Source organism: Spermophilus citellus (assembly GCF_964194105.1).
Source record: "Spermophilus citellus genome assembly, chromosome: 6".
NCBI lineage: Eukaryota > Metazoa > Chordata > Mammalia > Rodentia > Sciuridae > Spermophilus > Spermophilus citellus.
In genome coordinates, this window is record NC_138187.1 from 161,431,684 (window position 1) to 161,445,113 (window position 13,430).

At 35.5% G+C, this 13,430-nt stretch overlaps 1 protein-coding gene across 3 annotated transcripts in view; it reads left to right on the plus strand.

The window, feature by feature from the left end:
* KIFAP3 (kinesin associated protein 3) overlaps positions 1–13,430 on the plus strand; it is a 154,057-nt gene that overhangs the window by 24,484 nt on the left and 116,143 nt on the right. For all 3 annotated transcript variants that reach the window (XM_081297522.1, XM_081297521.1, XM_081297523.1), the window contains exons 3-5: positions 9,847–10,001; positions 12,474–12,529; positions 13,074–13,215. In XM_081297522.1, the coding sequence (XP_081153648.1) occupies positions 9,847–10,001; positions 12,474–12,529; positions 13,074–13,215 (353 nt within the window). The remainder of the gene's footprint in view (positions 1–9,846; positions 10,002–12,473; positions 12,530–13,073; positions 13,216–13,430) is intronic.

A 13,430-nucleotide genomic window follows, 5' to 3' on the forward strand; every position in this document is an offset into this window, starting at 1 on the left:
CCATTTCCCTGCAAATTCTATGATTTTGTCATTTTTTATTGCTGCATAGTACTCCATTGTGTATAGATGCCACATTTTTTTTATCCATTCATCTACTGAGGGGCATCTGGGTTGGTTCCACAGTCTAGCAATTGTGAATTGTGCTGCTATGAACATCGATGTGGCAGTATCCCTGTAGCATGCTCTTTTAAGGTCTTCAGGGAATAGTCCAAGAAGGGCAATAGCAGGGTCAAATGGTGGTTCCATTCCCATCTTTCCCAGGAATCTCCAAACTGCTTTCCAAATTGGCCGCACCAATTTGCAGTCCCACCAGCAATGTACAAGTGTACCCTTTTCTCCACAACCTCTCCAGCACTTATTGTTGTTTGACTTCATAGTGGCTGCCAATCTTACTGGAGTGAAATGGTATCTTAGGGTGGTTTTGATTTGCATTTCTCTGACTGCTAGAGATGGTGAGCATTTTTTCATGTGCTTATTGATTGATTGTATATCCTCCTCTGAGAAGTGTCTGTTCAGGTCCTTGGCCCATTTGTTGATTGGGTTATTTGTTGTCTTATTGTCTAATTTTTTGAGTTCTTTGTATACTCTGGATATTAGGGCTCTATCTGAAGTGTGAGGAGTAAAGATTTGTTCCCAGGATGTAGGCTCCCTGTTTACCTCTCTTATTGTTTCTCTTGCTGAGAAAAAACTTTTAAGTTTAATTAAGTCCCATTTGTTGATTCTTGTTGTTAACTCTTGTGCTATGGGTGTCCTATTAAGGAATTTGGAGCCCGACCCCACAATTTGTAGATCGGATCCAACTTTGTCTTCTATCAGATGCAGAGTCTCTGGTTTGATATCAAGTTCCTTGATCCATTTTGAGTTAACTTTTGTGCATGGCGAGAGAAAGGGGTTCAGTTTCATTTTGTTGCATATGGATTTCCAGTTTTCCCAACACCATTTGTTGAAGATGCTATCCTTCCTCCATTGCATGCTTTTAGCCCCTTTATCAAATATAAGATAGTTGTAACTTTGTGGATCAGTCTCTGTGTCCTCTATTCTAAACCATTGGTCCACCCGCCTGTTTTGGTACCAGTACCATGCTGTTTTTGTCACTATTGCTTTGTAATATAGTTTGAAATCTGGTATCGCTATACCGCCTGATTCACACTTCCTGTTTAGAATTGCTTTTGCTATTCTGGGTCTTTTATTTTTCCATATGAATTTCATGATTGCTTTGTCAATTTCTACAAGATATGCCGTTGGGATTTTGATTGGCATTGCATTAAACCTATAGAGAACTTTTGGTAATATCGCCATTTTGATGATGTTAGTTCTGCCTATCCATGAACAGGGTATGTTTTTCCATCTTCTAAGATCTTCATCAACTTCTCTCTTTAGGGTTCTGTAGTTTTCATTATATAAATCTTTCACCTCTTTTGTTAGGTTAATTCCCAAGTATTTTATTTTTTTTGAGGATATCTTGAATGGAGTGTTTTTCCTCATTTCCGTTTCCGAAGATTTGTCGCTGATATACAGAAATGCCTTTGATTTATGCGTGTTGATTTTATATCCTGCCACTTTGCTGAATTCATTTATTAGTTCTAGTAGTTTCTTTGTAGACTCTTTTGGGTCTTCTAGGTATAGAATCATGTCATCTGCAAATAGTGATAATTTAAGTTCTTCTTTTCTAATTTTTATGCCTTTAATTTCTTTCGTCTGTCTAATTGCTCTGGCCAGTGTTTCGAGAACTATATTGAATAGAAGTGGAGATAGAGGGCATCCCTGTCTTGTTCCGGATTTTAGAGGGAATGCCTTCAACTTTTGTCCATTCAGAATGATGCTGGCCTGAGGCTTAGCATAGATAGCTTTTACAATGTCAAGGTAGGTTCCTGTTATCCCTAATTTTTCTAATGTTTTGAACATAAAGGGATGCTGTACTTTGTCAAATGCTTTCTCTGCATCTATCGAGATGATCATATGGTTCTTATCTTTAAGTCTATTGATGTGGTGAATAACATTTATTGATTTCCGTATGTTGAACCATCCTTGCATCCCATGGATGAATCCTACTTGGTCATGGTGCACAATTTTTTTGATGTGTTTTTGTATTCGATTCGCCAGAATTTTATTGAGGATTTTTGCATCTAGGTTCATTAGAGATATTGGTCTGTAGTTTTCTTTCTTTGAGGTGTCTTTGTCTGGTTTCGGAATCAGGGTGATGTTGGCCTCATAGAATGAGTTTGGAAGAGCTCCCTCTTTTTCTATTTCCTGAAATAACTTGAAAAGTATTGGTTTTAATTCTTCTTTAAAGGTTTTGTAAAACTCCGCTGTATATCCATCCGGTCCTGGGCTTTTCTTGGTTGGTAGTCTTTTGATGGCTTCTTCAATTTCATCCATTGATATTGGTCTGTTCAAATTGTGTGTATCCTCCTGACTCAGTCTGGGCAAATCATATGACTTAAGAAATTTATCGATGTCTTCACTATCTTCTATTTTGTTGGAATATAGGTTTTCAAAATAATTTCTAATTGTCTTCTGTATTTCTGTAGGATCTGTTGTAATATTGCCTTTTTCATCCCGTATGTTAGTAATTTGAGTTCTCTCTCTTCTTCTCTTCATTAGCATGGCTAAAGGTCTGTCGATCTTATTTATTTTTTCGAAGAACCAACTTTTAGTTTTGTTAATTTTTTCAATAGTTTCTTTTGTTTCAATTTCATTGATTTCCGCTCTAATTTTAATTATTTCTAGCCTTCTGCTACATTTGCTGTTGTTTTGCTCTTCCTTTTCTAGGGCTTTGAGGTGAAGTGTGAGCTCATTTATTTGTTGGTTTTTTCTTTTTTTGAGGAATGACCACCAGGCGATGAATTTTCCTCTTAAAACTGCTTTCATTGTGTCCCATAGATTCCGATATGTTGTGTCTGTATTTTCATTTATCTCTAAGAATTTTTTAATTTCCTCCTTTATGTCTTCTGTAACCCATTGATCATTCAGTAACATATTGTTCATTTTCCATGTGATGTAGGATTTTTCCTTCCTTCTTTTATCATTGATTTCCAGTTTCATTCCATTATGATCAGATAAAATGCATGGTATTATCTCCACCCCTTTATATTTACTGAGGGTTGCCCTATGGCATAATATATGGTCTATTTTTGAGAAGGATCCATGTGCTGCTGAGAAAAAAGTATATCCATTTGATGATGGTTGATATATTCTATATATGTCAGTTAAGTCTAGGTTGTTGATTGTGATATTGAGTTCTATAGTTTCTTTATTCAATTTTTGTTTGGAGGATCTGTCCAACGGTGAAAGAGGTGTGTTGAAGTCACCCATAATTATTGTGTTGTGGTCTATTTGATTCTTGAACTTGAGGAGAGTTTGTTTTATGAATGTCGCAGCACCATTGTTTGGTGCATAAATATTGATAATTGTTATGTCTTGTTGGTGAATGGTTCCTTTTAACAGTATATAATGACCTTCTTTATCCCTTTTGATTAACTTAGTCTTGAAGTCGATTTTATTCGATATGAGGATGGCCACTCCTGCTTGCTTACGAGAACTGTGTGCGTGGTATATTTTTTCCCATCCTTTCACCTTCAGCCTGTGTATGTCTCTTCCAATCAGATGTGTCTCCTGGAGGCAGCATATTGTTGGATTTGTTTTTTTAATCCATGATACCAGCCTATGTCGCTTTATTGGAGAGTTTAGGCCGTTAACATTCAGAGTTACTATTGATATATGGTTTGAACTTCCATCCATGTTTGAATGTTTATCCTTTTTTTTTTTTTAAATATTTAGTTTGTTTCTCCGTGATTATCTTTCCCCTCGCCCTCTGTCTTTACTGAGGCACTTCCCACTGATGGTTTTGGTTATTGTTTTTCATCTCTTCCTCGTGTAGTGTTTTGCTCAAAATGCTTTGCAATGCAGGTTTTCTGGCTGCAAATTCTTTTAGCTTTTGTTTATCATGAAAGATTTTTATTTCGTTGTCGTATCTGAAGCTTAATTTTGCTGGATACAGAATTCTTGGTTGGCATCCATTGTCTTTCAGTGTTTGAAATATGTTGTTCCAGGATCTTCTCGCTTTCAGCGTCTGTGATGAAAAATCCGTTGTCATCCTTATTGGTTTACCCCTAAATGTAATCTGTCTCTTTTCTCTTGTAGCTTTTAATATTTTCTCCTTGTTCTGTATATTGGATAGCTTCATAACAATGTGTCTTGGCGTTGGTCTACTGTGATTTTGTGTGCTCGGTGTCCTGTATGCATCTACAATTTGTATATCTGTTTCCTTTTTTATTTCTGGAAAGTTTTCTGTAATTATCTCATTCAGCAGGTTATTCATTCCCTTGGCATGAATCTCTGTGCCTTCCTCTATCCCGATGACTCGTAAGTTTGGTTTTTTTAAGTTATCCAAAATCTCTTGGATGTTTTTCTCGTGATTTTTAACCAGCCTATCTGAGTTGGCTAGACTCTTTTCAAGTTGATATATTTTGTCTTCATTATCTGACGTTCTGGCTTCTACTTGCTCCACTCTGTTAGTGATACTCTCGATTGAGTTTTTAATTTGGTTTATCGTTTCCTTCATTTCTAGAATTACTGTTTGATTATTTTTTATAATCTCTATCTCCTTATAAAGATGCTTAACTTCTTCCTTTAGCTGTTTATGTAACTCATTCTCAATGTGTTCTTTCGCTGCTTGAATTTGCTGTCTCGTATCCTCTTTGAGGTTCCATTCCATCTGTCTAAGGTGTTCCTTGAGGTCTTTATATGACCATTTTTCTGATGACTCTAGGTCCTCCTGAATATTTAGGCTGTCCTGCATTGCTTGTACTCCTCTTCTTCCTTGCTTCTTGAAGCTGCTCATGTTGCTTCTTGTTCTGGTTGACTGCTGGATTACTGTTATTTTCCTATAAATTTATTTGATGCTAGGGAGGAAAGGTATTAGAAGGGAAGGGAAGAAGTCACTAAGGAGAATGAGAGTAGGCAGGTAGAATTCAAGGAAGGGGGGATAAGAAAAATGAAAAGACAAAAGAAGAAAGAAATAGGAACTAAAAAAGAACAAAAATTTAAAAAAATATTAATAATAATTAAAAAAAATAAAGTTGAGATTAGAAGAGAAAGAAGGAGAAAAAAAAGAGAAAAGAAAGAAAAAACAAGATTGAAAAATGAAGATGAAAGAAAAACCCCAATCAATCAAAAAAAAAAAAAAACAATAAAAAAGACTAATAAATGCCGTCTTAGAGTTTGATTAACTTCTCTTCCACTAGGTGGCGCTGTGCCCCCCAGGTCAAGTCTTTCCCGTCAGTACGCGGGAACCAATCACTGTGCAGCAGCTCCTCCCAGACTGGGCGAGTCTCCAATCCTGAGTGCCTAGGGCCTCCTCTTGTGTCCAAACACTTCCACTTTTCCTCTAGCCAGGCCCCTCTCACCACAATACTGGCTACAGGCCAGGTCTGCTGCTCCCGGGAGCCCTGTTTTCATGAACGACTGGGCTCACTCCTCCAGATTGCCATTCCCTCAGACCCTAAGCTTGTAGAGCTTGGTGCTGAGAATCCTCAGCGAATTTTGCTTGCCCTCCTGTAGCCACACCCCCGTAGCTGGTGCAAGAGACCTCAACAGCCAGCCCTGGAGGGAGCGGCAGTCCTGCAGCACCTCTGACTCCCTTGGGCTGGCTGTAGCACTCTCGGGAGAGCTGGGAGGGGCTCTTAAGGTTTCCCTGATGCGTGGAGAGGGAGAACCAGGAGACCACACACCTGCTGCAGCAGGCTTCAATGAATTTATCTCCTCCGCCGCAGTCCTGCCACGCCAGCCCTCTGCCACAGTGGTGTCCTCAGCAAACGGCTGCAGTTCGCCTCCCCCTGCCGGGCGACCAACGCCTCTGGCGGGTCCCCACTGTCTCCCAAGCCCCGCCTGGACCCTGCGGCCACTACCCACGAAGGCCCGGCAGGCATCCACCTCCGGGGAATGAGAAGCGCTGACCAGCCGCCTCAGCCGGATAGCTTAATGCTGAGTCACAGCGTCTGTCTTAGCTTTTCAGACGCGGTGGTGCGGGGCACGGAACAGGAGGGGCTTACTCACTTCCCGCCGCCATCTTTCTCCTCTCGCTATTTCGGGATGATGGCGGGGTGCTGGCTCACTCTCTCCGGTGTGTCTCTGCCTCTAGCTCCCGCGCCTCTCTCCGCCGCGGTTTCTACAGCCGGCGCTGCCCTATTCGCTCTTTCCGCCCCCGGCGTTCCCGGCTTCTAGCCGCACCGCGGCCCGGTCCGTGTCTTTATGGCTCGCGGCGCCCGGGGCCGGGGAGGCGACGGCCTGACTCCGGCAAGTATCACAGTCCCCAGGCCCCGAGTCCCGGCGGCCACACACCGACACTTCTAATAGACCTACCAGATCCCTGCAGGACCCCTCTTCATGGAATTCTGCTAGAAGTTCCTCAGTGTGAAGACTGCCGCTGTTCCAAAGGGTCTTTTTGATCCCGTTAGTGCAGAGACATCAGAGTCGCTGCTTCCTCCTCGGCGGCCATCTCAAATCTCATAATTTCTGAACGAGTTCTTTAGATAATTCAGTAGATTGAAGAGAAACACATGTGTTCATAGATACTTTACTTTTAGATTCCAGCTACTGCTTTTTATTGTTCTCTCATTTGAGTTTTTGTGATTACTTTATTTTGAGAATGCATGAAAATATCTTATTATTGGAAGAAAAACTCAAGGTTGGGTTCTTTGCCTTTAGAACCTCAAACATCCACACTTCAGGAGAGAAATTTAAAGTTTGTATTCTTAAGTATTCAGTCACTAGCCTCATTCAACTGGAATGCAATGATAAATATGTTACTTTAAAATCTGCAGACTTTCTAGACAAGAGTTACATTTGGTAGAGTTAGCCACATGGAAAGAGTTACTGCCCATTGGGGTTAAAGTGCACTTAAATTTTAGTAAGAGAAAAATCCAGTAGATTTACCTTGTAAAGCTCATGCACAAGATGGAGAGAAATCATATTGTGGTACCAAAGTGGTTTTGGTTGTTTTTTTTTTTTTTTTAATTGGGGAGGCATTATCAGTTGTGAGAATGAGGAGAATCTCATAGATTGAGAAAGACATGAAGTGAAACTGCCAGTGGTATGCCCCCCCCCATTCCAGAAGTCTTATATTTTATTCTCCCTTTGATCAAAGGAATTTACAAACCCATCCTCAACTGAGTTGAATTTTCTGAATATTTCTTTACGGGAAAGTGTTGATCCTAATCCAAAAATAATATAGGTGATACTTTGTGAGTTTATGATGTTCTTCATAGACATATACACGGTGCCTTCTATTCATTGATACAATTAATCCAGTAAACATAAGCTGACATTCTGAAAATTTCTCACCCTCCTGATTTTTTTCTTATCTTTTTAATAAATGACAGATTTAGGAGAGAGTACACACTAAAATCAGAAAATTTGTCTTATTATCCTGAGTGGAAAGAAATGAATCAGATTGCTAATATATATTAGAATGGCTGAAATCCAAAATACTAACAATAAGAATAACAAGATATCAGCAAGGATATAGAGAAGCAGGAACCCTCATAACTTTGGGAATATAAAATGGCATTCATTTTGTTAGAAAATGTGGTAGTTCCTTGCAGAGCTAAACATACACAAACCACATGATCCAGCAGTTGTTCTCCTAGATATTCATCAAATGAGCTAAGAACATAAATCCAAATAAAACTTAGCACATGAATGTTTATATTAGCTTTATTCATAATTGTCAACAATTGGAAGCAGCCAAGATATCCTTCAGTAGTGAATAGATAAGCAAACGGGTGCAGCCTATACAATCAAGTATTACTCAGCAGTAAAAAGAAATGAATTATCGTGGGACACAGTGGCACACGCCTGTAATCACGTATCCTCCCTGAGGTGGGGGAGTAGGGTGGATTGGGAGTTCAAAGCCTACCTCAGCAACTTATTGAGGCCCAAGCAACTCAGTGAGACCTTGGGGGTATGGCTCAATGGTTAAGCACCCCTGAGTTCCATCCATGGTACCAAAAAAAGAAATGGACTGTCAAGCTATGAAAAGACATGAAGGAAATGAAGGAGTCTAATTGTATATTGCTAAGTGAGAGAAGCCATTCTGAAAAATATATGTACTATATGATTCCAATTACATGACATTCTGGAAAAGGCAAGCTATAAATATAGTAAAAAGATTAGAGATCGCCAGTAATTAAGGGGAGGGAGAGATGAAGAACAGGGCATTTCAAGGCAGTAAAACTATTCTGTATGATACTATGATTGATATATATGACATGCTTTTATCAAAATTCATAGAACACAAAGAGTGAACCCTAACATAAGCTATGGACCTTGGTTAATAATTATATGTATTGATTTTGATTCATCAGTTATAATAAGTATACCAACCTGATGCAAGACAGTAATAATAAAAAATAGTAAAATATTAGAAACTATGAGGGAGGTATATATGGGAGTGTTCTACTTTCTGTATAGTTTTTCTGTAAACCTGAAACTTCTCTAAAAAGTCTGATAATTTAAAAAAAAAAATTGTCTTCTCCATCAGATTTATTGAAACAGTCAGGGCTTTTCCAATTCTTTGTTAAAGTTAACCATGGAGTTTTCTTCTAAATGTACCCTCCTTGCCATCTACCTTTTGTTGTGCAGCCAAAACTATTCAAAAATATAATCAGAACTTTATATGACTTAATAGGGACCAAAAATCTAAGTAGATTGAAGAAGAAAATATGATTAAGGACAGGCCATTACTAGGGTTTTTGTTAGAAACATTAGACATGCTACTCTAGGAAATTTAAGCAAAAAGGAATTTATTAGAGACCATTAGGTGGTTTGCAGAATCACTGGCGAACAAGATTTGGGGTTGTCTATGTTAGCTAGGAATAGTATCTAGGGCACTTTGTTGGACTGGTTTCAGGAGAGATCATCTGCATCTAATAATGGTTTGAAAAATAATACATTTAAAGCATTATCTGAGATGTCCACTTCTGCTCCAATAGCTTGATATCTTCCTCCCCACAAAATTAGCCATCTTCACCAAGAAATAATTCTACACAGTGGAGGCTTGCTTAATATTCTTTTTTTGAATGTAAACCTCTCATAGGAGCATCTGCTTGACAGTTTTTTTTTTTTTTTTTTTTTTTTTTTGCCAGTTTTGATTCTTCACTCTGGACCTGATTTTATGTCTTCGTAGTTTTCCCACATGCCATGAATCCATTAGTTAATTGTCTTAAGACTTGAACTATCTTTTCTTATTGGTCTCTCAGTGGATCTCTTGGGCTAAATTTAAAAGGAAGAGGGAGCTGGTTAATTATTATATTTAATATACTAATATAAGTATAAAATCTATTCATTTGTTCCAGAATTCACAGAATTCTTCATACAGGTCTTAAAATGTGTCTTGCTTTTTCTTTTTATTTATGTTTTATACAGTTGCCACCAGAGCAACTGAATTTGAAAATATCAAGATTATGTCTTGTCCTAACTTAAAAAAATAAAAATGTGGGTGAGGTTAAATATATATATTTATTTGTGGCAGTATGGATTCTCAAATCCAATAATGACTTAAGACTATGAATTTTACATCAGAAATGCTGCTTTAAAATAGAAACTCAGAAGGTTCTGTCCTGCCTCAACAGAAAAAGATTTATGTTGCTTTTTTACTTTGCCTGTCCAGCTCAAAGAAAATCCCTGTTTAGTATTTTTCCTATATGGGACTTTACTTATTTTACTGAGATTCTATGGCCAGATACGTATTGACTCTCTTAAAATCTATAAACCATTTTAGAGTAGTGTTATTAAATCTGTCACATACTTTAGAATATCTGAGTTAGAATTTGAATGTGCTTGCAGCATTCGTCTGAAGAGTCTCAATGCCAACACAGATATAACTTCTCTGGCTCGGAAGGTGGTTGAAGAATGCAAGCTCATTCATCCCTCAAAACTCAATGAGGTGGAACAACTGTTATACTATCTGCAGAACCGCCGTGATTCATTGTCTGGAAAAGGTAGGTAGGAGAATTCCTTATTTTTTTGTGTGTGGTGCTGGGGATAGAACCCAGGACCTCACAAAGCCAGGCAGATATTCTGCCACTGAGCCACAACCCTATCCCAGGAATTCCTGATTTTTAAATGTAAAACCAAAGTTCTTTGACTAGAGTTTAGACTTCACATAGTTGAATGTTGGGTAAGGTTGTTTTGTTTTTTGTTTTTTTTTTAAACTAGTACTGTGAACAAGTAAGCAAATGATAGAATAAAAAAGCATTACTTTCCTTTAAGCCAGTCTTTATTGCTTCCACATAAAATTATCTGACCTATTTCATTGTTTTTGTACTGAAGTACACTGAAATAAGGAATAAAAAAGGAATCTGTCAGATTGACTGTAGAATAATAAAAGAAGATAATTTAAGGAAGAAACCAATTTTTCCCACCCCAACTAGACAATGTTTTTAAAATTTCTTAATTGATGTTTAATTTATAATTTGAATGAATTATTTAAGTATGTAAATTTTAAGAAAAGCATATGTCATGTGCTTTAGACTATCCTAAAGATGTAACTTTTATAAATAAATCTTCTTAATGGAAATATAATCTTTTTTTTTCATTCTTCAACCCCTGTATTGTTGTATGTTCAATTCCTTCATATAAAAGAACCATAGAATTAAGGTATTATAGCTAAGAAAATTCTTACAGAAGACATTTTCAAATAATCATCCAGAAAACAAAGTAAAACTTTATTTCAGTGAACAGTATCACAGATTACTGAATGCTTAGTAATACCATTTCACAGTATTTACTAAATTTACATATCTTTCAACGTTGATGGGTTCTAAAATATGATGCTTCTAAAATAATATGTCAGTGTCCAAATTTTGACTAGGTTGTATAGAAAAATAAATAAAAATTTTGTTTTGATTTTTTTCAAATTAGTATTTTTTCTCAGCATTATTTATTTCCCAGCAAATAAAATGCCTTGTGCCTAATATATAATTTTATTATTTAGCCCTAAATACACCATCTAATACATATTAAATGCTCACTATATATTTGTCAAATGAATTGAATGGCTATACATTTATTTAAAAGCAAAAATAGGCATTATGAACTTGATTACTTCCAATCACATAGTAAATACTCAGTGTATATACTTTTTTAATTACTAAGAGGTGTTATATAGATAAGAAAATGTCAATGAAAATTTTATTAAACAAATATTATCTAAAAGATACTCTAATTAAGATGTTTATAAATGATGAGAAATGGCATCTTCAATTAAATTCAAAGTGAGCACAGCAAATCTGGTAATGTTTTAAGATCTGTGTGTATTTATTGTGGGTTGTACAATAATAGTTAAATTTGATCTTTCAAAGTGGCAAATTCATATAATTCTAAAGGAATTTTTGCTAAAACATCTTTAAACTAGTGAAAACTCTATCACTGAGTTTTCAGGATGAATCAGATTTTCTCCTCTCCCCAAAATTAAAAGAATATGAAAATATTTTGTATAGTCATACATGGACAAAAATATTAAAATCATTACTTTCTCTGTTTAGACAAAATGCTTTACTATATTAAATGTATACCTATTTTTAAAATATTAACAATTTTACTTGGTATTCAATATTTCAAAGCCAGAAGCCTTTTTCCAAAAAGTGACTTAAAACAAAGCAATAATAATTGATCATGTGATTTGTCACCTTAAGGGATTTTTTTCTTTGCTAATTGAAACCACTGTTTGAGACAAAATTTAGCTGTTGAGATTCATCACTCTAGAATGCCTCCTATCCTCTGAAAATAATGAGCTAATTCTATTATATGTATATTTAGTTGTTAATTATTATAGAATCAAATTTTTGTATTTTTCTATCACTGTAACATGTATTACTTAGGTTTTGTACCAGATTGCAAAAGTATTATAGATTTTTTTTTCAGAAATGAAATTTATGTTTTTGATTAATTCACCTTTAGATACCTCTTTATTTGGGAATAACTATACATTATTTTAACTTGAAATTTGACCTATCATTTCTTATTCTTCACCCTTGTTAGTTTTTATTTTAGTTTTAACATTACTCAGTTTTTTATATTATCTATTAGCTTTTTCTTTGCCTTATTGATTCAACTATTTCCACCTTAAATTTGAATAAGGAAGGGAAAAAGAGGATAATTAGAATTAACTATTATGCTTATTGTTAACAAGTCTTGCTGAGCACATACCCAAAAAGTTAACCAAGAAGGAAATTAAAATTGTTGCCCAACATAACTTTGGGATTATAGAATTTATTAGTTTATACTCTCCTTGATATTATCATTAGAACAGATGGATGAATAATAGATGAGCATTTTTATACATTGAAAAGAGATAAGTTTCATCAATTAATATCCCCAGTTTAGCTGGAATCAAACTCAGCTGTTGAAAATAAAATTACCCAGAAACCCTAAAAACCTAATTCTCCTCATTAAAAAAAATCTTTTTGCAGAAAAAAAAGAAAAATCAAGCAAGCCTAAAGATCCACCTCCTTTTGAAGGAATGGAGGTAAGAGTGTTTGAATTCTGATCTAATAAAGGACTGCTTGTAAAATATTGCCTTTTACAATTAATAATGCATATAATCACATTAATCTGATGTGGAATTTTTAAAAAATGATTGAACTTAGAGGTATCTGAGAAAGGTAGAAAATTGATATTTAATTGATACTGAAAATTATTGGTTGTGTGTTTTAAACATTATTTTGTTAACATAAGTAGTAAAAGTGTTTAGATTATTCTTATTGCAGTGTTTTGAAATATTATTTTTTCTTTTATAGTAGATACAAATTACTTTGTATTACATTAAAATACTTTACTGACAAATTTCAGAGTTTATATACATCACATTTTCTCATTAACACTTCGGTTTTAGAGTCCTAGAACCCAAAGGCTTAAAATCCCCATCTAAAAAGAAGATAGCTACCTATGAAGTCTTTAGAAATTGGTTTCTGGTTATAAAGGGTAGTATAGTGATCCCAAAATATCAGTATTTTAGAAGTTAATCTGTTGAGCATTATTATTAAGCCTTTCTGCCTCTTATTTTGTTTCAGATTGATGAAGTTGCTAACATTAATGACATGGATGAATATATTGAATTATTATATGAAGATATTCCTGACAAAGTTCGGGGTTCTGCTTTGATACTCCAGCTTGCTAGAAATCCTGATAACTTGGAAGAACTACTATTAAATGGTGATTTATGTCTATAAACATTTAAACATTAAAAATAGAAAAATTATTGCAAAACAATTCTATCTCTAAAGTTTATATTCATATATTAAGTATTATGTACATGCATAGACATGCATGTGTACACACAAACATGATTTTCATGTCTTACATATTTACATTCTGAATTCTAGTACTTCTTTTAATAACTTTATTTTATATGTTTATTTTTTTAATGT